This window comes from Ammospiza caudacuta, chromosome 3 (assembly GCF_027887145.1).
Source record: "Ammospiza caudacuta isolate bAmmCau1 chromosome 3, bAmmCau1.pri, whole genome shotgun sequence".
Lineage (NCBI taxonomy): Eukaryota > Metazoa > Chordata > Aves > Passeriformes > Passerellidae > Ammospiza > Ammospiza caudacuta.
Window position 1 is genome coordinate 4251498 of NC_080595.1, and position 23118 is coordinate 4274615.

General features: G+C 44.7%; 3 protein-coding genes across 3 annotated transcripts; 1 reads left to right on the forward strand and 2 right to left on the reverse strand.

Moving 5' to 3' along the window:
- Positions 1 to 2725: 2725 nt before the first annotated feature.
- Positions 2726 to 4617, reverse strand: LOC131556174 (prolyl-tRNA synthetase associated domain-containing protein 1-like). Its single transcript, XM_058802620.1, has 2 exons — positions 4521 to 4617; positions 2726 to 3967 (listed from the first exon to the last, which is right to left on the reverse strand). Exons 1-2 carry the CDS (start codon positions 4599 to 4601, stop codon positions 3530 to 3532), a joined length of 519 nt encoding a protein of 172 aa, XP_058658603.1. The 5' UTR covers positions 4602 to 4617; the 3' UTR covers positions 2726 to 3529.
- Positions 4618 to 6107: 1490 nt separating this feature from the next.
- MTIF2 (mitochondrial translational initiation factor 2) lies at positions 6108 to 15621 on the forward strand. The gene is made up of 14 exons (XM_058801725.1): positions 6108 to 6295; positions 7518 to 7749; positions 8233 to 8338; positions 9058 to 9229; positions 9391 to 9551; positions 10030 to 10206; positions 10606 to 10745; positions 11123 to 11247; positions 11979 to 12183; positions 12773 to 13025; positions 13689 to 13829; positions 14581 to 14745; positions 14876 to 15016; positions 15366 to 15621. Exons 1-14 carry the CDS (start codon positions 6108 to 6110, stop codon positions 15533 to 15535), a joined length of 2376 nt encoding a protein of 791 aa, XP_058657708.1. The 3' UTR covers positions 15536 to 15621.
- A 515-nt stretch (positions 15622 to 16136) lies between these two features.
- RPS27A (ribosomal protein S27a) lies at positions 16137 to 17806 on the reverse strand. The gene is made up of 5 exons (XM_058801726.1): positions 17607 to 17806; positions 17301 to 17355; positions 17020 to 17105; positions 16615 to 16746; positions 16137 to 16319 (listed from the first exon to the last, which is right to left on the reverse strand). Exons 1-5 carry the CDS (start codon positions 17652 to 17654, stop codon positions 16170 to 16172), a joined length of 471 nt encoding a protein of 156 aa, XP_058657709.1. The 5' UTR covers positions 17655 to 17806; the 3' UTR covers positions 16137 to 16169.
- Between the last annotated feature and the right edge of the window lie 5312 nt (positions 17807 to 23118).

Sequence of the window (23118 nt, forward strand, 5' to 3'; positions counted from 1 at the left end):
TACATCCATGCAAAAGCTTGGTAACTAACAGAAGTGGGAGTCATGGGATAATGGTATTATAGAGACATTGTTTGTCCTTTGTGTTTTTTTTCACATTCCCCAGTTACTCTGCATATGTATGTTCAGATGTTTCTGACAGGAAATTGTCGGGTATGGTTTTTTCTATAACTTTTATTTTAATACAAGGCTGTTTTCCACAAATGCCATTTCCAGGAAAAGACTGTCTTACATTGTTTGTATATTGACTATTTTTTTTTTTTTTTTACTGTTTGTCTTCTGACATGAGCTGATTGTGGCTTAGGAGGTTTCTTGATGGCAAAAAGAAATGTAAATAATATCATATGCATTTTACATTCAGTTCCCTCTAAGGTTATCTTTTACTAGATACATTTTGTTCATTATTGATTTATATTAAAGTCAACAAACATTATTGGTACATTTGGTGGTCGCATATATTTGTCTGGAAAGATTTGCAGCGAGCTCAGAGGAAGATGATGGGAACTGAGACCCAAAACGAGTTGTTCTATTTTATTAAAGCCAATAAGCACATTCCTGTTCCTCATGTAAAGGGCTGAGTTCCCTGTGTCACCTCCGAGTGTCCAGCAGGAGGTGCACAATGTCACCTGCAGCTTCCTCAGAAGGTGAGCCCACTGCTGAAGGCAGTTCAACACATTCAGAAGCTTGAAATCGTCTCACAAAGGGGAAGAAAGAGGCATGCACAATAAGCTTTAGAAGGGGAGATTTTCTGTTTGTTTTCTTGAAAATGAGTTTCTTCTCAAATTTTCTTTGGGATAAAATGGGCTAAAAGATCTGTACTAAGGGCATAGCGGGTATGGCAGACAATTCAAAGGCCATAAAGATCAGGAAGATCTCTCTTCACTCTGAATGACTGTGGGTTCAAGCTTATTTCAGGACCTGGGTTCTCCTCACTCTCTGCTGACAGAGGACTGAGCAGCTCAAACCCCCAGCCAGAGCCATTTCTCACATTACTGTTACAGAACCATGCAGGGCTTGACCCAGGAGATGGAAACTGCAGCGCCAAATGCTGCCAGGATCCCAGCTGGGTGCCTGTGTCTGGGGACTGTCACTGCTTTGGCACACACTGCTGTGTGTGGAGCACTGCTGGGCAGTGTCAGTGCCCTCAGCACAGCTGGATGTGCCCTTTCCATCACACAGGGATCCCCTCCTGCTCCACTGGCCAGCTCAGCTCTTCTCAAGCTGCTGCTTTTGCTTTGCTTTGCTTTGCAGAGAAGTTCCCTGGCACTGGAGCAGTCAGGTGGCTCTCTGTGCTCTGCCAGTTCCCCTTTCCTTCTTCCTTTCTTCACCTTCCCACTCTGTGCCCTTAAAGGGAAATACAAAAAACCAAATTTAACCTGGGAGCAGTTTCAGTTCCTGCTGCTCCCAATGCCAGGGATGCCAACCCCAGCACTGCCAGTTCCAGGTCACAGAGGAGGTTCTTATGCCATACAATGTGTGTGTTCTATTTACTTTTCTGATAGTCTCTGAGGATTTAGTAACATTCCCAGCACCTATTGTTATTATCATTATTTCTAAATTTGTCCAGGACATGATGCAGCCTAACAAAGGGAGCTCATGTGTGATTTTTAGGGGTAGCTGATGATGTATATGTAAATAATGCTTTGATATTAATAAAACTGCCTTAAAGGAATGTACCGAGGTGTGAATCAGAACTTAAAAAGCTCTTATTTAAAACTGTAATTTCCTTTACATATTGATTTTTTTAATGTTTGCCATTGTATACATTTATTAATGATGTTATTAAAATGCCAAACCAAATAATTTTTATTCTTATTTTGTGTGTGTATATTTATACACACTTTTTTTCTGGAAACTGATGTTACTGGAAGGGTATTGGTGTCGTGGTGATGTGTGCAGTGAGTATTTCTTCTGGAAGGAAACTGATAAAACTGTAGCAGAATTTTTCTGGACCATGTGTAGTTTGTTCTGTGTGATTTGTGTAGAGCTGGGTAGCTTTTAACTGTACACTATTTTGATACTATTAAAAAAAAAAGAGAGATTTCGTAAGTAAATACAAAAATAAATCATTCTAGATTTGCCAGGTGTAGTATTTGAAGCCTGGTAGATATTTTTGCTGAGATCAGTCTCAGGATCCCTTCTGAGGATGAAGTTAGTCACACTTTAGGCAGTGCAGATTCCAGGATTGTGCACATCCTTCAAAAAATTTGTCACATTTAAAACATTCCAGATTTAAAAACCTTGGTAAGTCAAATCTAATACTCTTTTTTTTAAGTGATAAGGGATTTAGGGGTACCACAATAAAAAAAACTTTAAGGGGGAGGGAGAGTGAATGGCAGAGAGAGAGCAAGGTAAATACTACATTTAAAGACACGTCCTAATGTATCAATGTGGAGTTAATTTAGTTGTGCATTTGTCAGTCCAGAGCTCATTCATCTACCCAGTATTCCTAAATACCAGATGTTCCCTTCAGTCTGTAAAATCTCATGGATCTGGACATCTCTCTAGTGCTCTTCCTACAGCTGCAGCGTTTTTGGTCACTTCTTTCCTACTGGACATGATGCCAGGATAGATGGGGTCAGTTTGTGTGTCAGAGATGGAGAACTGGAACTGCTGCATGGTGAAGGGTTCTGTCACTCAGAGCTCCAAGAAAGGTGCCAGATCCTTCCAGATGAAGGAAACGTGGTAAGGCTGTGAGTGAAGGAACTTGCCTTACTGTAGATGATGATTTTTCCTACTCAGTTAATAGTAATTGTTCATTCAACCAAGATCACAAATGCTTTTCCATGTATTTAATTTGTGCTCCTGTGGTTCTGGTTTCAGTTCATGCTGATGCTCTTGCCCTGGAGGCTTTGTTTGTACTGACATTTTCCTTGGGCTGCATCCTAAAGCCTTCACCCCCATCACCCTCAGATTCCATCCCTCACTCACTGCTCCCCTGGCTTTGGGTTTTGGGGGTGCTCATTGCCAGGGGATGTTTACTGGACTTGAGGGAGTTTCTGCTGCTTCTGTCTTCAGCACACCACGATTGAACAATGACAATCAAATGCTTTTCCAGTGTAGGTGAGTTGGTTTTTTTTAGGTAAAAAGAATAAAAAGAAAGCAATGTGTAGTAGGGCATAAATGGGGACAGGGACAGTCACTCTGTCCTGGGGGTATTGACAGGTCCTGCAACTTGGAATTTGTTCTTTCCTTGTGATGTCAAGTTTAAACCTTCAAGGCCAGTCCTATGCCTGGGAAATTCTAGTTTTATCCATTTACTGATAAAGACTATAGTAGTATTTAAATAATGCCTTTTCTACTTACTAGCTACTTAGTGGTAGATTGCCAAATGTCTTTTTAAGAACATTGTTAACCTTCTAATAACTGAAAGGCAGTATTTTTTCTCACCAGATTATACATGACAAACTTACATAACTGAAACAAATGAAAAAGGAGTAAGCCATTTTTTCAAGTTTTATTTGTAATGAGATTTTTCACCAGTTTTGCTCTACAAAAATCTATTGAGTAGCAGTAGAAAAATGAACTTCCTCTACTTAATGTCTTCATCGAAGTGTACGATGATGGGCTCGTGGCCTGTTGATCTCACAAACTTCAGGAAGTCGTCGGGGCTTAAGCCCATGGTTGCAGAATTTGTCATTGGATGGAAATACACCTTTTCATGGCCCCCTTGGAGCAGGGCAGCGTCCAGCACCAGCCTCACATCTCCCTGGTCGCAGAAGAGGGCGAGCGGTGTGGCACAGCCCTGACCCACTCGCAGCTTGTCCAGCATGGCGTTCTCGTCAGCAAACCTGAGGTTTCCGCTTCCAACACCCAGTTTTTTACCCAGTTCGTTCAGATTGACCTGCCTGTCATGCAGGACGGTCACCAGCCAGAACCCTTTCTTCTTTTTGTCTTTAAGAAACAGGTTTTTACTGTGAGCTCCTTTCATGTGTTGGACGTGGGGCATCATTTCCTCAACAGTGAACACCTGGAAAACGGCAGCAGTGCGGTGTCAGACTCTATCCCATTAGTCGTGTGCTGGCAGGTATCTTTTGTTAAATATTTAGAAAATGCTGAATGTTCTACTCGGCCTAAAAGCTGTACCCTTTTATGAAGGAATTTTAACAGAACACGAATAAAATGTGACGAGCTGCTCCGGCACACTTTCAGAATCGTTTCTGTCTCGTGTGTGCAGCAATGCCTCGCTCTGAAGGCAGCGCTGGGAGCGCTCCCGTTTGCGGCTCCACACACGTGGAATGACGTGGCTTGTAACTGGGAGCGAGCAGAAGTTTGGAAAGCATCTTGGATGCCGCCGACTTCAGAGAAAAGAAGTGGGCGAGCCGCCCCTCAGACTACGGGGATAAGGGGGTGGATCTAGAGGCAGAGACAAAGCGACCAAAAAATGTTCCCAACCATTGTGCCAGGCCCTGCGAGAACTTCCTCAGTGATACCTCTGCTAAAACCGCGGAGGCAGGACCGCATCCCGCCTTGTCCCGCTGGGAAGGCAGGGTTTATTGCCAGGTTTTCAGGAGGTTCCGTACCTGGGGGTGCTCGGCGGTGACGGTGGCGATGCCCAGGTCCCGCAGCCGCCGCTCCAGCGCCTCCCGCAGCTCGGCCGCCATCGCGCTCCGGGCCCGCCCCGCTCCGAGCCCGCCCCCGGCAGCGCCCTGCCCCAAAGAAACGGCAAAGCCATTAAAATCGAGCTCGATTTTGGTAAGGAACACCCCCTTGAGATCAGACCGTGGATATATGTCCCTATGGCACCTGAACCTCCCCTCCCGCACGGTTCAGTACATTTCGTGTTCCTTAAAGCCATTTCCTTCCCCGATAGCGACATTAACGCATTGCTTCGACACGCACTGTATTTGGTTCAAGTGTTGGTTTCAAGCAGATATTTAACCTATTAATCCTTTTGTACATGTTCTTACTCTAATTTCAGGTTGTGGCTCCTTACGCACAGTTTTCCTGAAAACGCTGCTAGATAAGAAATTTACGAAAAAAAAGCTAAAATCAAAATACATGATACACCCTATAAACAAAAACTGCATCATTTGCATTCTTTTAAATCAACTAATAATAATAATCAGGAATTGCAGCTAAGGGACAATGCCAAACATTAGTGGCCACACAGTTGGAAAATATTTCTACAACCCAAACCATCACCCTGACCTATGACATAAATAATTATTTGTTTCCAGTTTACCCTTCAGAAAAACGAGCAATCTGTAATAAGCTTTAAATTAAAACAGTATGGCTGTGCAGTGAAGAGACGTGGGTAAAATACGATCCCATGCTAATTCCCAGAGCCTTACAGCAGTGCACAGGAAGATTTCCAGGCAGCATCCAGTGGAAGATCAACTCAAAAAGCAGATTTGCAGTAAATTCTGATGACTGTTTCACACACTAAATCTATCTTTGCATTAAAACGCTTTTCAGGTCAGTACCAGAATGTGTTGCCCTCGTAGTGGCCCTTCCTTCCCATGTCTTCTGTGCTAGAACACTGACTGTTCTAGAACACTTCTGTGCTAGAGCACTGACTGCTTTTAATGTGCTTTGCACAACTTTTGGTACTTAATTTTTTTTTTATTGTGATCTATTTTTGAGAAATACACAGCTCAGATATGTGAAGGAAATTACGGTCGTTACTCGTTGCACACAATTTGCAGTGTCCAGACAGAGATCGCCACAGCATCAGGCAGACCCCTGGGGTTATCCCTGGGTTTTGCAACCAGGATTAACCAGGTAACATTAAGGATTTTTCACTTGTAGAGCTTCACCTTACATTTTTGTTTTCTCTACTCCATTATTTTAGAGACACACCAGATTAGAGAGGACGTAAAAATCAGGCTTCAGATTGCGTGTGGATGGGGAGGGCTTTGCAGAGAGGAAGCTGCTGACTCCTGGCAGGAAGGAGTAAAACAGATTTAAGTGTGTAGATAAATAAACAGATGTTTTAAAAAATAAGTTTCAAAACCCCACAATGGGCATAAACTGTCCAGTGACGGGTCCGTGTCCCGCCTCCCCTGAGGGCATTTCCCGCCTCCCGTGAGGCGAGGCCCCGCCCCTGTCCGGGCAGCCCCGGGGTCGCATCTGCGCCTGCGCGGTCCCCTCGCACATCCTGGCGGCGCATGCGCAGAGAGCGGCGCGCCGGGCGTGAGGCACTGAGGCGACGCGGAGCCCTTTCCCTTCCTTCCCTCCTTCCCTTCCCTCTTTTCCTCCCTCGTTCCTTCCTTCATTCCGCGGGCTGTCAAGGCCGGCATCCGGAGGCTCGGAGAAAGGCGCTGCCCCCGCGGGGAGGGCGGGCTGCAGCTGACAGGTATTAACGAGGCAGAGCCATGGCAGGAGAGCAGCAGGAGCGGGAATGTCGCTGCTCCGCGCCGGGAGCCGGGAAGGGTTTTCCGCAGGCAGAGCCTGGCTGGGATTCGCTGCTGAGAGCTTGGCCAGCGGGCCTTGACCTTGGGTTGTTTGTGTGTTTGTGTGGGCAGCGTCCTGTGGCAGCTCCGCGGCTCCCTCGGCTTTACCGATTCAGCCCCTTTGCGGTTCTCTTTAGGGTTAAAAACCCCACCAAAATAGCTGGGTCTGGTTGGTTAAGTTTGTCATGTGCTCGCCTGCTGCAGGAATCCGGGTGCAAGGGAGGTTTTAAAGGGCCCGCTGCCATTCTGGGAGGAAGCGAGAGCGGTCCCTGCCTTTGGGAGGGTGACACAAGGACACCTGTGAGTGGGGACATGGAGGGAACAGAGAGTCCATCCCCGAGCAGGACAGAATCACAGAATCGTTTGGGTTGGAAGGGACCTTAAAGACATCCTGCTCCACCCCCTGCCATGGGCAGTGACACCTTCCACTGTCCCGGGGCGCCCCGTCCGAGCCGGCCTTGGGCACTTGCAGGGATGTGGCAGCCACAGCTTGTCTGGGGACGCTGCGCCAGGGCAGAACAGGCAGCTCCGGGCAGCAGGAGGAGCTCAGGGTGGTCTACGGGATAATGGCAAAACGACTCAAACCGAAGTTAAGATGGTTAAAACAAGATGTGGCATGATCTGACAGAAGCTGAGCCAGGGCTTAGCCTCGCTGGAGGTCTCTGAGCACACCTCAGCACTGGTGCCACTGCCGTGCTGTGGTCTTTCAGTGGTGCTTTTGTCTTGAAATGCTCAGGAAAAGGGCATTTAGCAGCTGTGTTTTGCTGGCTTAGAGAAGTAGTTGACACTTGTGTAATTCTGTCAGTATAGCATAAGGAGTACAACTGTGGGGGTTTTGTAGGAGATGTCAAAGAACCTGCAGTGGGGGAATTAATGCTTTATATCAGAGACCAGTGGAGAAAGATGAAAGATCTGTAAGCTCTTAGCAGATCCATGCATCTGCCATAGAGAAGTGCAGAAGGAAATAGAAAAACTGGAACAGTTCCTAAACAGTTTAATTTTGCCAGCATTAAAAAGCCCGTTTGGAAACATAAAATTTGTGCCTCGTGTTCCTGTACATTTTGTCCTGAGAAGGAGGATCTTTGAGCCTCGAGGCTGACCTCAGTGTGTGCTTTGTGTTTGCAGTGGGGAAATGAACCAAGGGCTGCTGCTGAGGTTTGAAAATCTGGTGCAGCTCCGTGGTGCCTGCCAGCAGCTGCGTGCCCTGTCCTCCAGGAAAGTGTGTGGAGCACGATGGAAGTCTGTGGAGTTGTCTGCACATCCCATGGGGTCCTTCCCTCTGCATCCACAGCTCTGGCCAGAACACAGATTAATCAGTGCTGCCTTGCCACAGTGCAGACATCTAGCCACAAAGGAGGTAATTAAGGACATCCAGCAATCCCTGGGTTTGTGTGGGAAGTACAAGGGCTCAGTTTGAACATTTGAATTAAAAAAGGAAAAAAGCACTTTATTAATGAGTATAGAGACTTGTCATAAATCTATAAGACAAAATTTACTTAATGTATAATTTTTTGCCATTCCCTCTCAAATATGACTTAGACCAGTGGCATCATGAATTTTTGCTGACACTGGAGGAGATTATTACAAACAAAAATTGAAATGGTTTTATTGGCTTTTGTCCTTGTTCTGAAAAATTAAAAATGCAAAAAGATAAAGGGTAGTGTGCTAAACATTTGAAATGTTTATTATGATGTGTTAAGTCATTTATTAATTGTAATTAATTGGTATTATAGTAAAAAAAGATGTGTTTACCTCATATGGCTTGAGACCATTGTCTTTTTAATATTGTTTTTGTTATTTCTTAGTTTATATTCCTGAGTATGTGTCTAATTCTATGCAGGAGACAAAAAAGAAGAAAAAGAAGATTCCCCTGACAAAAGGTGAAGTGGAGATAAGGCAGAGGATGACTGTGGAGGAACTGGCACAAGCTATGGGCAAAGACATAGGTGAGAGCCTGCTTTGGGGTCAGGAACAGCAACATTTGTCACAGCCCTTCCCCCAGTGGCAAAGGAAAAGGTGCCTTCAGTGGCCTGAGTGGTTGTGGGTCCATCCCAAAGGAAATGCTGGGAGACACAGTGCAGACTAAAGACAAAAGATGTTGGGCCATCCAAATGACCAGGCCAGCCATTTAAATGTGAAGAAGCCATGTCTGTCTGTCTAGGAGTAGGAATGTTTGGTTCAGGAGCAATTTGTGTTTCATTAGCACAGTCCTTTTATTCACTGGGAGTGGCAAGACTTGTCTGGAATTGCACCCTGTAACAATTTTTGACTCCTGTAATAGTTCTGTGTTCTACAGCCAAAGAAAGGAGCATGTGATCAGATTTATCAAATTTCCTTCCTCCCTGAATCACTCCTTTGCTCTGTGCTTTAGATGAGTTTCAGCTGTTTTCTCTTTTGGAGTTAGTGGAAAAGTAAGCCATGAATATCTGAGTGGAAAATAAGACTCTAGCAGCTAACAGAGTAGTAATTTTCAGTAAATCTGCAAAAAGTTCTTCTCTGCAAGTATGTAGATTAATGGCAACTTCTAGATAAATCTAACTAAAGGAAGACTGCTTGGTGAATAGCACAAAGAAAAGAATGGAAAAGTCTGATGAAGTGGGTTGGGTTTTTTTGTCCCACATGTTTTTGTGGATGTAATTGTTAAATGTGTTTATGTTTGCTGCAGATCATGTTTATGAAGTGCTGCTGTACACAAACATTAACCTTGATTCAGTGGAACCAGATTCCATCTTAAGTGAAGACCACATCAAGATGATTGTTCAGAAATCAGGAATGAAGTATAAATCAGCAAAACTGAAAGAGGAAAAGGAAAGAAAAAACACAGATGCTGTCAAGAGGCAAGTTGTGAGCTGCTCTTTTTGGCTCTTTTTATTTTATTCCTTTCTGCAGGTGTTTGGGGAGGAGGCAGCTTTGACTGTGTGGCATCGAGGGCTGTGGTGGGTGTGACCCAATTAATTATTTTTTGGCATTTCAACCTCTGTTTTTGCTGCAATTACAGACCTCCTGCAGACCCAGCAGTGCTGACCCCACGGCCCCCAGTTGTCACCATCCTGGGCCACGTGGATCATGGCAAAACAACCCTGCTGGACAGCCTGAGGAAAACCCAGGTGGCGGCCATGGAAGCAGGAGGCATCACACAACACATTGGAGCTTTTATTGGTATGACCCAAGTCCACCTGCTCAGCTGAAACACAGTTTCCTCTCCATCTCACACAATTTCCTCTCCATCTCACACAATTTCCTCTCCATCTCACACAGCAGGCTGTGTTCATTGGGGGAAAAAAAGTTGCCACATAAATGGTGAGAAAGGAAACTATAACACAAAATGTCCCTTGCTGATACCTGTCATAACTATGTACATAGAGCTTTGAGATTGTCTGCACAAGTTGATGTTAGACTATTTTAGGTTATGGAAGATCCCAGGACACTTTCTTGTTCCTGAGGATTTAATAGCACCTTTGACCTTCATGCCAACAATTACCCGACTTTCTAAAACATGTCATTATTATTAAAATGTCCTGACTGCCTAAAACCTGTCATTATTATTAAAATGCCCTCAAAGGGGTGATGCTTGATGTACAACAGATCAGATGAAGCTGGCTGAAGTGCTGATGTTGAGCTGTACCATTTGTCACAGTGCACATGCCTTCTGGGGAGAAGATCACCTTCCTGGACACCCCTGGCCACGCAGCCTTCTCAGCCATGCGGGCCAGGGGCACCAACGTCACCGACATTGTCATTCTGGTGGTGGCAGCAGAGGATGGAGTGATGCAGCAAACCATAGAGTCCATCCAGCATGCCAGAAATGCAGGAGGTACAGAGTGGGGGGCTTTGGGAACCCTGCTTTTACCTCTCATAAAAGCCTCCTTGGACTGGGATCCACAGAACCTGGGAAGTGACTGTCCTAGTCCCATTCATCATCCCCTGTGATGTTTGAAATGTACTGAATGTTGCAGTAATACAAAAAGATCCTAAAATATGAATATTTAACAAGACAGGGGTTCATTGTTTGGGGTTTTTTACCTTCTCTACCTGGGTAACTCCTCCAGCTTCCTCCTGGTAGCTCAGATCTCAGTGGCTGCTCAGGGAAGAGGCACCAAGTGAGACAATCTGTTCTAAATGCCCATAACTTGCTATAACCTTTTCTAGCAGCTCTGGTGGTAGCAGCAGGTTTTGGTTAGGTTGGTGCTGAGTTTGTGTGTTCTCTTTTTAGTTCCTCTTATCCTGGCCATTAATAAATGTGACAAACCTGAAGCTGATCCTGAAAGAGTAAAGAAGGAATTGCTGGCTCACGATGTGGTGTGTGAAGAGTTTGGAGGTGATGTTCAGGCTGTAAATATTTCTGCACTCAAGGTAAGATTGTGGTAGAAAAAATGATGCTGTTCATGGGTGTCTAATATGTGCGGAGAAATGCATTTTTATTTGGCAGCTGGAAAACAAAATGCTCCTCTTCCTGGTATTTGATGTCTTGCCATGAGGCAAGAGCCAGAATTATTTGAAACACACTGAAATGTATTTTGAGGCTCAGACTTCCAGCAAGCCATAATCTCTCATTTTTCTGCTGGTAGTTCAGTCCAGCAGTTTTGTGTCTGATGTCTGGAAGTCTTGCCTGGGTATTGAATGGCCTCACATTTCAATAGAGCAATTTGGCACTAAGGGTTGGACTTCTGATCCCACTTTGCTTGGGCACTTCCTTTATTCTGTGTGGTTTTGTGTGGTTTTATTTTCAGGGGGAAAACCTGATGGTTTTGGCAGAGGCAACTGTTGCTCTGGCAGAGATGTTGGAGCTGAAGGCAGATGCCACGGGGCTGGTGGAGGGAACCATCATTGAGTCTCGGAAAGACAAAGGCAAAGGGTGAGTGCAGTGCCACCTCTGCCCTTTGTGACAGCACAGACACAGGGCAGGGACCTGTGCCTCAGTAAATAAAGGCAGGACACTTCCTTGGCAGTGTTCCCAGCCAAAGCCTTGAAATACTGCTGTGCAGCACAAGAGGTTCTAAAGTGATGGGGCACAATTCTTCACATCCCTGAAATAAAGATCCTGTGACAGGAAATAGTTTCAAATGGTAGAACTTAAGTGGTTTTTTAAATGTAGGAATGATGAAGTTAACAATCAATACATACAAAGTTCTTGATTAGTTTTGTGTAACATGACATTCTACCCTTAGGTATCTTAGTCCATTGGCAGGTTTATGAACAAGGGGTGTTCTGCCCTCTTTAAAAATGAACCGAATTCTACAGGGTTGTTGGGATTTGTTTGGGGTTGGAGTTTTTTTGGTTCACTTAATATGTAAAATCATCATGTTACTGAGTTCACAAAAGTCAGATTTTGGATTGATCTGCAGAAATGAAGAGTACAGTACAGATTTTGAGGCTTTTTAACTCACTGAAACATTTGGTGAGTGCTCTAGTAAATCATCACAGGAATATTAATCAGGAATTTATGGATGACACTTGAGACACTGCATTCTGCCAGTGATGGATCACAAATCCAATCTGGTTGTGTTGTGCCTACACTGGCCGTGAAGACAAGGAGAAACATCACTTGAATTTTGTCTGTTATTTTTCTCCTCTGCTCTTCACTAGTCCACTCACCACAGCCATCATCCAGAGAGGAACTCTGAGGAAAGGCTGTGTTCTGGTTGCAGGGAAGACCTGGGCTAAAGTGCGCTTCCTGTTCGATGAGAATGGCAAAGCTGTGGATGCAGCCTCACCAGGCACCCCCGTGGAAATCATGGGCTGGAAGGAATCCCCTTCAGCAGGAGATGAAATCCTTGAAGTAGAGTCTGAGGTACACAAAGAACTCTTCAGTGAAGAGCTCACAAGGATGGGAAGGAGCTGAGTAACAAAATAAGTGAGAGTTTTAATCACCTGGATAATCCCATGAAAGGTTGAGTGTGGGGATTAAGGGACCTGAGCTGATGCTCTGGAAGAGGAATGAGGGTTTGCATTTTGCCTCTTTCTTTTCCACCTTTCCCCTGCTGGACTGTCCTCATCTCCACTGGAGCAATCCAGTACTCGAGGAGATCTGTGTTTTAATTTGAGAAGGATATAACTCTTGCCTGACAAAAAGAAAACGCATAAAATACAGCTTGAGATGGGTGTTGTGAGAGCTGGAAAAGCAGCACATGAAAGAATGAACAATTACTCTCTTCTGCAATGCAGAGATACTATAAAAATAGGCCTTGAGTCATATGGTAGCTCAGGGAGGAAAAGCTCTTGTCTCATTCTCTGCCATCTGTGCAGCAAAACTGTAGTTAAAAGTGAAGGAAAATGAGTGAGCCTGTAGAGAGGCTGTCAAAGGATGAAATTGCAGTGTTCTGAAGCAGTAATGATCAGAGGTAATGATTTAAAGGTAATGTTTGTGTCTTCCTGCCCAGCAAAGGGCACAGGAAGTTGTGGCTTGGAGGACCTATGTTGAACAACAGGAGAAGATGAAGAAGGATCTGGAAGTGATTGAAGCAAAGCAAAAGGAACACAGGGTGGAATATGAGAAGCAGCAGCAGAAGCTGGCCCACCTGACCTGGAGACAGAGGAAAGCAGTGCTCTACAAGGCCAACAAGCAGCTGATGTTCTCAAGGCCTAAGGAGAAGACAGAGATGGATGAAAACACGCTCTCAGTAATAGTGAAAGGTGCTGTCCCTGTCTGTGTGCTGCTCCTTTGGGTCTGTGCTTCTCCAATGCTCAGTCTGAAACAGAGCTCTAAACTAAACACAGCTTCTGTTACCAAAAATTTGATCAGTTTAAAACTTAGTGAGCTCCCATAAGAGCAGGGGCATCAGAAAACATCCACTGCTGCCAGCAGGGCCAGAGCAACAGGAGAACTTAACATGCTCTATGCACTTACCCAGGGGCTCCTGAGTAAAACCCATACATATAAACCCCAATATATATATATATATATGTATGTATGTATATGTAAAAAAAGTCCCAAGCTATGAGTATTTGGCATCAGCAAAATAGAGGAGAATAACAAAATAACAATTGTATTGAAGTGGGATAGGAGGAAGTTGGTTTAACCCCATTTAATGATACTCAAGCAGTGACTGTAGTTGAAAACCTGCAAACCTCACCTGTCAGTGACAGCAGATGTAGAGCCTCTGGCCCTTCTGTATTTATCCAGTTTATTTTTGGAATTAACAGACTTTTTGGATGGGTTTTAACATATTACTGAAAATATAGTAAGAGTGACAGATGTCAGAAGATTTTCTGTTGCACAGTGTGGAGTTGACATTAGTTGTATTTCTGTGTCTTTCACTTACACAAAGCCAGCAGTATTCCCATTTATCCGTGCAGGTGATGTGGATGGATCTGTTGAAGCTATTCTGAACATTCTGGACAGCTATGACTGTGAGGATGAATGCAAACTAGATATTGTCTACTTTGGAATGGGAGACATCAGTGAAAATGATATCAGCCTTGCTGAAGCGTTTAATGGTGGGTGTTTCAAAATCATTTTACAGTTTTGAAATTACTGACTTACTGAAATGGACAGGCCTCAGCCAGGTTTTGTTTTCTCAATAATAATTAGAAGAATCAATTTTGTGAATCTTGAAAATGTTTCCATGAACGTCAGACCAGTGCAGAAGGGGAGGCTCAAAGTCCCACAGAAATGGAAGGAATTTGGAAAAGCTCTTGTCAGAAATTCAGTTGTTCAGGTAAAACTCTGGCTCTTCACTCAGGCTGCTTTATGATGCTCACACAGGGCAAAGCTAGAAAAGCAGGTCAGAAAATAATTTTGTCTTTGCTCAGGGAGGCAACTGGATCTAGGACTGAGTCAGTTGATGTTCATACCCCATAATTCTCACCTGCTGCAGGGACTGAGGTCACTGCACATGCCATAGCCCACAGGTGGGCAAGAATAATTTAGAATTCACTTCCAGCTTTATTTGGAAAACCTTGTTGGTTTTCCAGCCCAGAAGGAGAGATCTGTCTCCTTTACATGAGCTGTGTGTGTTATTTTCTGCTTTTATACCTCCAGTTTGTCATCAGGGACCTTCTGTGGGCTTTTTTGGGCCATTTATTTTGATAGGTTTGTAGCAGCCCATGAGCCATAGCTGGAGAGGCAAGTGGTTCCCCTTTAAAAGAGAAGCAGGAATAAAATGTACCCTGTGCTGCAGAATTTCACTTTAACTGCTCAAAGACTCATCCCTTGCAGTCAGCACTTGACAGCTGTTTCATTTTTCAGGTGTAATATTTGGATTCAGTGTGAAAGCCAATGAAAGCATCAAAAAGCTGGCTGATAAAAAGGGAATAAAAATTAAACTGCACAACATTATCTACAAACTCATAGAAGACTTGAAGGATGAGCTGAACAGCAGGCTGCCCCCAACTTTGGTGGAGACTACAGTAGGTGAGTTTTTATTGATACATTTTTGCCTCAAAATGTGGCAAATTCTACACTCCTAGAAAAATGCTCCCTGCTTCTACCTCGTGCCAGTTTTTTATTCCTGTGGACTTCAACTTTACTTTTTCTCTTTTAGGGGAAGCTTCTGTTCTTGACACCTTCTCTGTCACAGTAGGAAAAACCAAAATTCCAGTGGCTGGATGCAGAGTGCACAAGGGGCTGCTGGACAGAAAAATGAAGTTTAAGCTAATCCGTAACAGGGATGTTATTTGGAAAGGTGAGTGGGATTGCCACACAACGTGGATTTGTGCTTAGTACTTTTAGATATTGCTAGTTCCTTGGGAAGTCAGTGCAAAGGATCCTAGAGAAATCCTGAATTCTGTCCAGGATTGTTCCCAGAGCCTTTTCCAACCACCCTCTCTGGTGGGCAAGTGGAGCATCACAGGCTCTACCTGCCTAAAGAGCCATGTCTGACTTCATTAACCACAAGCACCCCCCATCCCCACATTTTCCTGCTTTCCCTGTGCAGCCACAGAGTGAAACATTAATCCTGCAGGAAGGACAAACCAAACCCCTGCTCTGCTCTGCTGGTGGGGGCCTCTCTTTCATGCATTTTCTCTTTGTAGGATGTTTGTCATCACTGAAGCACCATAAAGATGATGTCCAGGTAATAAAAACAGGAATGGATTGTGGATTGAGTTTGGACAAAAATCTGGAGTTCAGTATTGGAGATGAAATTATCTGCTATGAAGAAAAAGAAGTTCAACAGACAACATCCTGGGACCCAGGGTTTTAAAGACATTTTAACATGTGAACACTAAAGGACATTTATTATGATCCTGGCTGGCCTTTATGTCTTAACATTAAATGAACTTTCAGAGATGCACAGGGGCTGTTCTTTACATTAGAGCACTTCAGATACATTTTATATCCAAAATGCTCTGCTCTTCCATCATGTCAAGCAACCAAGCTGCCCTCCCTGGACCATGGGATAAACCACTGGAGTAACTCCAAGGGTGTAAAACCAGCACGGTAAAATATTTCTGATGACAATCTCTTGGCTCCAAATTAGCTGAGCCATCTCCTCCCTCCCCTCCCAGTGCTGTTGTGCAGTATTTCAGTGTTGGCTGCATTTTGTCACCATGTCACCCCACTCTCTAACCCTGACCCACTCTGGACCTCTGAAGTTGCTATTTTTCCACATCAGAACTGTCTTATGTTAAAGAGACCACTTTTAAACTTCCTTTCACAGCTGGTACCCAATATTCTTTAAATCCAACTGCTGCTTCAGTTTTACACTCAGCATTTCACCCCAGCTGGCTGGCAGCACCCCACAGATTTTCCTCACTGACCAGCAGAGAGGAAACGCAGCGCCACAGAAAGAAATCCTTCAGCCATAGAGAAGTTCAGATTTTTATTGTCTGGAACATTTACTTGTCTTCTGGCTTGTTGAAGCAGTATGTCAGACAGCACTTGCCACAGTAGTGCCTGTCAAAGTGGCTGGCCATGAAGACTCCAGCCCCACACTCCTCCGAGGGGCACTCCCGGCGCAGGCGGCTGATCTTGCCGTTCTCATCCACCTGGCAGGACAAACAGACAAAGGCTCACATTCACTCTCCACCTCTGAGAACAATAATAATTTTGAGTAATCTCCATTGGCATAATGGTTTTTGTAACAGCAGCTACACCAAAGTCCTTGAGGTACGTGTCAGAAGTACCCAAATGCAACAGATTGTGGGTCTTTGGTTTAACACAAGTACATGGAGTTTAAATATTAAATACACCAGAATCTGTGTATACCTTTTACAGCCTCCACACCCTCCCTGGTGAGAGCTGAGTTTCTGTCAAGTTCCTCCCCAAATTAGTTCTACCTACCTTGTAGTACTTGAGCACTGCAAGCTTAACCTTCTTCCTCTTGTGCTTGTTCTTCTTGGGAGTCGTGTAAGACTTCTTCTTCCTTTTCTTAGCACCACCACGAAGCCTCAGCACCAGGTGAAGGGTTGATTCCTGTTTGTAAAGCACACGAAACAGACTCAAAATGCTTTCTCAAAGAAACTGCAGCATTTAAACAGGACTTTTCCATCTACGTAGAGGAAGTACATCTTGAGTGCCAGGCATATAAGAAAGCTCTAAAAGGATTATTTTTTGTTAAGGTGGCATCTCAAGCTCCCAGCATCAACACTACTCCAATCCCTTGATTTGGCTGAATTTATTAAAGACAATCTCAGCAGCAAATCTCAGTCAGCTCTGCCCGTGCCAGCTCCTGCCTTTCCCACTCACTTTCTGAATGTTGTAGTCGGACAGTGTGCGTCCATCCTCCAGCTGCTTCCCAGCGAAGATCAGCCGCTGCTGATCCGGAGGGATGCCTGATGGTGACAGAAATCAGGAATAAATTAGGGATGTGAGCTAAGGCATGCTGTCATAAAACCAAGATTGCTGCACGGAGTTATATCTGTGTAAGAAACACATCAATCCACAAGAGCAGAGGACAAAATAATACATATAACATTATACTTATTATTAACGATATATAATAGTCAATAAATGCCTTTAGAACTTACCCTCCTTATCCTGGATCTTCGCTTTTACATTTTCTATAGTATCAGAAGGTTCAACCTAGAACGAAACAGAACACCAGAATCAGAACGCGCTGCACGTTTTATTTATCCCAGCAAGGCCGAGAAACCACGAGGTGCTCCCGGCACAGGCCCAGTGCTGCCACGGCCATTCCGGGCCCCACCGCGCGGTCGGGACCGCCCGAGGCAGCGCAGGGCCGCGATTCCCCGCACATCCCGGGCTCTGCCGGCACATCCCCGCCTTCCGGAGCACCGGCGGGCACGGGCGGCGTGGCGGCAACGGGGGCTCACCTCGAGGGTGATGGTTTTCCCCGTGAGGGTCTTCACGAAGATCTGCATGGCGAGGCGGGCACGGGGAACGGCGGGGCCGGAGCGCGGGCTGCCCGCGCTGCTCGCGGAATGGCGGCGGGGGCCCGAGAGAGCGCCGCGCCCGCACGCACGGGGTTTCCGTGCGCGCCGCAGGGGAAGTGCGGCGGGCTGGGACTACGGCTCCCGGCATGCCCCGCTGCCGGCGGCTGCGGCCGAGCCTGCTGGGAGATGTAGTCCTGGAGCGGAGGGAGTGGGCGGGAACTGCGGCTCCCACAGTGCACCGCGGTGGCAGGCGTGAGGGGAGGAGGAGCCGCCATGGCGAGTGAGGCGGGGCCGCCGTGAGGGGAGAAGGAGGAGCTGCCGTGACGGGTGAGGCGGGGCCGTCGTGAGGGGAGAAGGAGGAGCTGCCGTGACGGGTGAGGCGGGGCCGTCGTGAGGGGAGAAGGAGGAGCTGCCGTGACGGGTGAGGCGGGGCCGCCGTGAGGGGAGAAGGAGGAGCTGCCGTGACGGGTGAGGCGGAGCCGCCGTGAGGGGAGGAGGCGGGGTCGCCATGAGGAGAAGGAGGAGTCGCCGTGAGGGCGGGCTTCTCCAGCCGTATGATTCGGTTTTTCTGTGCATTGTAGTGGCTGTTGGTGGAATTGTTATTTTAGGGCTAGCAGGTTTTTTATTTACCTGCGTCTCCGTCAAAGCCAGGTTGGACACGACTTGGAGCAACCTGGTCTAGTGGGAGGTGTCCCTGCCCATAGCGGGGCATGGAACTGGGTGAGCTTTAAGGCTCTTTTCCATCCAAACATTCTGTGATTCTCTGCAGCCTAAAATCCCAGAATTCGATGCTGTGATTCTTGAGAAGGCAGTTTAAACACGCCTCACAGCCACTTTGCCACCTGCAGATTCCTCAAGATCAATTCCAGGTTTATATCTGGGCAAAGATTTTTAAAACTAGCAAAGCCATAGGTAAATTTGGAATAAAGGAGCCCTGAGCCACGATTTGGAAATTACTTGTTACGTGGTTTTATGCTTGTGAGTCGACAATGGGAAAAGCTAAAGCAGAATCAGGACCTGTTTGAATCAATCAGCTGGGACCATTTTAACAATTTTAACCCTTCTGTGGTTTTGTGAAGAAATGAGAAAGTGGGCTGTTTGGGTAAGGGCTATCTGAGGAGTGTTACATTGTGTACAATAATGCATTTCGTAAGATAACAAATAGTTTTCAAGTAAAGGAGCACTTGACAGTAGATAAAAAGTGGTTTGCTGGGTGTCTGTCTCCAGCTGGTGTAAGCACACTGGTTGTGACAGAAATCAAGGATTGATACGTTTTCAGCTGGTTTTTGTGGAGTCAGGGTCACTACAATGAATTCCTAATCCCAGGAATCACGGCAGGGTTCATGCTTGAAAACCACTTTTCATAACTTTATGGGAGTTTTGAAATGATAAAGCTGTCCTAAACCAGGAGAAAATCAACAAAACTGAAAAGACCCATGACATTTATCTCACATGCCCTGAGCATTACCTGCCCTTCTGTGCAAAGGTTATTGCTGAAATTCCTGAGGGATTCCTGCCTGTCTATGTCTGCCTTTTTAGACACTGAGACGGGAAAGGCCTAGGATAAATCAAGATTTCAGGTTTTGGAGATGGACAGGAAAAAGGGATGCTGGCTCTGCTTTTAAATCTTGAGTTGGATGGGTATTTTAAGATACTAAAATGCACAGCCCTGCTCCCTGGTTCTCCACAGCTGTAAGTGCAAAGGACATTTAGTGCTCACCCAGAGAAAATAAATGGTGTTGTAGCTGTCCAATAAGTGCTGGTTACCTTAGTTTTAAATCATATTGTGGTTATTTAATCTCAGGTGAATTTAGAGACTGCCTCAGAATGAAAACTTTTTCTGCATTTTCATCATTTTGAATGACATTGCTTTGCTTTTGGGGCTTTTTGTTATCTTACAGCAGCACCATGAAGCTGCTCTATTATTTTCTCTATTCATTTCATTTTCCTTATGCCATACTTATTAGAGTGTTGTTTTCCTTTTCACTCTCTCTCTTTATAAATGTCATATCCAAAAATACACCAGTGGATAGTGCAGTATGTTACTGTAAGCAAGGATATCCTCACTTCAGCCAAGTGGAAATTGAGGTGTTTATTGCCAGAATCAAGAGTGGTTAAAGGAATGCAGTTTTTTCTTACAGGAGATTAAAAGCTCTGGAATCTGAGCCCTCAGCTCTGTTATACTATAGGAAAAGATTATTAATTAATTTTTTTCTTAATTATTTTTAAAATAGAATATATTTAAATTTAAAATTTTATTATTAATATTTATGTGCAAAACATGTTAATTAAGACATTGATAATTTAATTTCTCTGGCTTCTTTAATTTGTATTTTTAAATGTTTCCATTCTTTTATTTGCATATGGCAGCTGCTGATGCTCATGTATAACCTTGCTAACAATGAAAACCTGAATTTAACTAATGCTGCAAAAGGGGTTTCATAAAAATTATCTGCCTGAGGGGATTTTTTCAGTTCTTAAAAAGATATTTTCAGGTTTAAAACATATTTTTTCATATAAATCTATTAGTTTATAAAGTTTGTGATTGTTTGGTTTGGTGGTTTTTTTATTACTATTTTTTAAGGCTTTAACAGTTTTGACTCTGAGTTGATGAGATGGTCCTGGGGTTATCCTGCCCTGCCATGTTGTGTATTTTGTGATGTCCCTGGTAAAACAGCTGAGGAGTCACTTGGGTATTTGGGAAGGAAAGATGAAGTTTGTGTGCTGTAGCAATCTGAGATCTCCCAGGTCACACATGGCGCTGAATGCAGCCCTTCCAGGACACGTTTGTGGGGACCCTTTTGGTGTTTATGAAGTGCTGCTGTGACAGCCATGCACATGGAGTGTGGAGAGATTTGTTAATGATTGTTTAGCTGAGAAAGGCCACACTGACATAATGCTGCTGGTCAAGCTGAAGGAGGAAAGCCAGCAGTCAGCAAGCTGAAAGGAAAGGTCAGCAGTGACCTTGCTGCACCATGAGGAGAGGGAGTAGAGATTATTCCTGAATATATCCTGAGAATATGTGAAAAGTATCAAAAGTAGAACCATAGGAATGCAGAAGTAGGCGTGGGTGCTGATATGTAACTGACCAATCCTGAGCTCAACTTTTGCAATATGTATGAAGCTCATTATGAACTGTATTTAACCCGCCGTACTGAGCAATAACATCGGGCCTGTGATGATCCAATTGATGTCCGGGTCTCCTTCCGTCGACAATGGAGTCCTTTTTTATCCATTTTCACTGGAAGGAATTGGGCATCAGATGCTGTTGAAAACCCCAATAATGCAAAGTTCTATTTCTGTTATTTCTGGGTGCTGAGATCTCATTGCTGATGGAATCCCTGGGTACCAAACCCACAAATTAGTTCATTAACTCATCTCCTATAGCCTGCTGAGTAGCTGCTGCTCAAAAATAGCTCTCTCCTGTTTCCAGCCATTGATTAATTAGATTAGTCCTTCCCAAATCACAGATGCTATATTTGCTGTAATTTCACTTGAAAAGCAATGTATTCTAAGGACTTCCAGCCCCTGAGATTTACCTGTCAATGGTGAAATGAGGCCTTTTCTTTCTTCTACATGTTCTCTTCCTTACATTGTTGCTGCTTAGTTATGACACCATTTTTAATTCTTGCTTTGTTTCCTGGCCATATTTCAGACCATTTTATGGGAGGATTTTTAAACCAAAAAGACATGCTATTTCTCTTTCTCTTCTGTGTCATTAATTTCATCACCTTTATTTTTTTCAACTCAGTCTTTGCATTTCTAATCCACGTGGAAATCAGTGAGTGAGTTCTGCAATATATTAATGTGAATAGTAAAAAGCTTAATGTGAATAGTAAAAAGCTTTATGTGAATAGTAAGAAGCTTTTTGTGCAAATTGGGTTTACTTTTCCTTAGATGCATTGTTATTCTAAATGATACCAGCAGTACTTTGTAAGGCTGGGCTGAGACACAAGTTACTTAGGGAGAAAATAAGCATGAAAAGTTATCTAAGGATGGAATTCCTGAAGCTGAGAAAGACGCCAGGCTGATGGAGCAGGTTTGCTGGTCACTCCTCTGCACAACAGAGGGAGCACTTACAGCAGCAAGCGAGGAATCCTCCTGCTCTGCTCTGGGTGAGCTGTGGGGAGCTCTGAGCATCACAAACAGTGCTGAGAATGCTTCTGCCAAGTACCAGTTATTTGTGCATGTAGTGTGTCTGTGTGAGGATGTGTGCATGGCTGTATTTTTACTTTCTTCCGTGGAGAAGAAAGCTCTGCAATGGGCTGCAAATGGAAGGAAATGGTTTGTGCATCTGTGTTGCCAGCCTCAGTACATCAGGTGTGTCCTTGCTGTGGCTTGGAGTCAGCGTGAGAGAGCTGCTGCTGAGTGCTCCCCCCAAAGGGGATGCAGGCTAGCCATGTGCCAGTGCTTGGATTTTTTGGTTTGTTCCCTGCTAGGTCGTTGCTGCAGTCATGGCACAAATGAGATTCTCAAGATAATTAACAAATCCTGTCAAAACAACAAAGCCTGCCTAGAACAAATGTGGGCTTTTGTCACATGGACCCACCTGCTCCTTGGGCTGCTGTGGGGATGGTCTGGGCTGTGAGAGCCAGTGTGAGAGCTTGGCCTGGCTGATCCATAAGAAATGAATATTTCAGCCTAAGGAAGGAAGGATGGCCAGCTGCAGATTGCCTGGGGGCCTGCTGGCAGGGCCTCTGAGCTCAGCCCACAGCCAGTATCACCAGGAAGAACACTGAATGTCATTTGTGATACATGGTCCCAAATAACATTTAGCTCAGTAATTAGCTACATGTAGCTGCTGCTGGTTTGCTTCAGTTTTAACACATTTTGGCACTCTTTAAAAGTGTATTTATTAGACGGAGAAATCTGCAGAGTTAGGGTTCCCAAAAGAACTGTAGTTAAAGGAAGAATTGCTATTTTAGAGCTATTGGAAGTATTGTGTGGCTGGGGAATAGGGAAAGGTATGGGAGTTCACTTTGCAACATGTAGAGTGACATGCCCTCGGGTATGTAACCCCTCAGAGTGTAACTCAATGTGGCTCAGATTTTGGCCAAACAGTGCATGAAAAGGTCACTCACTGACTTTGTTACTGCAAGAGAGCTGAGCAGATGTAGGTGCCACACTCCCCAGAGTGATTTCATGGGTTTTGTTTAATGTTTGCAGCAGCTGAGAAGTGAAAGTGTTTGTTAAATCAAACAAGACTCTGGTGGACCAAACCACAGAGTTTTATTCTTCTTGTTTTTCCCCCTCTGTAGCCATTTCCACAGTGCAGCAGGGATTTCTGGCAGGGATGCAGGACCAAATGGCAGCCTGAGTTAGGTGCTTCTGTTGTTGAGCTATTTCTTGTTGGTTGTTTTCTATTCAGCATCAGGAATTTTAGAAATCAAGCTCCATAAGAAAGTGCAGGTGCAGTGTCCAATGAATATTATCTAAAGCAAACTGAGAAGGA

Excerpts from the sequence above, each read along its gene's own strand:
- MTIF2 (XM_058801725.1), top strand. The coding sequence starts at position 6,108 with ATGCGCAGAGAGCGGCGCGCCGGGCGTGAGGCACTGAGGCGACGCGGA. Across the intron at positions 13,026-13,688 it reads GCTCTCAGTAATAGTGAAAG|GTGATGTGGATGGATCTGTT; the intron begins GTGCTGTCCCTG and ends TTATCCGTGCAG. Across the intron at positions 15,017-15,365 it reads CAGGGATGTTATTTGGAAAG|GATGTTTGTCATCACTGAAG; the intron begins GTGAGTGGGATT and ends TTCTCTTTGTAG.
- RPS27A (XM_058801726.1), bottom strand. The coding sequence starts at position 17,654 with ATGCAGATCTTCGTGAAGACCCTCACGGGGAAAACCATCACCCTCGAG. Across the intron at positions 17,356-17,606 it reads GGAAAACCATCACCCTCGAG|GTTGAACCTTCTGATACTAT; the intron begins GTGAGCCCCCGT and ends GTTTCGTTCTAG. Across the intron at positions 17,106-17,300 it reads GAAGATCCAGGATAAGGAGG|GCATCCCTCCGGATCAGCAG; the intron begins GTAAGTTCTAAA and ends TGTCACCATCAG.
- LOC131556174 (XM_058802620.1), bottom strand. The coding sequence starts at position 4,601 with ATGGCGGCCGAGCTGCGGGAGGCGCTGGAGCGGCGGCTGCGGGACCTG. Across the intron at positions 3,968-4,520 it reads TCACCGCCGAGCACCCCCAG|GTGTTCACTGTTGAGGAAAT; the intron begins GTACGGAACCTC and ends GCCGTTTTCCAG.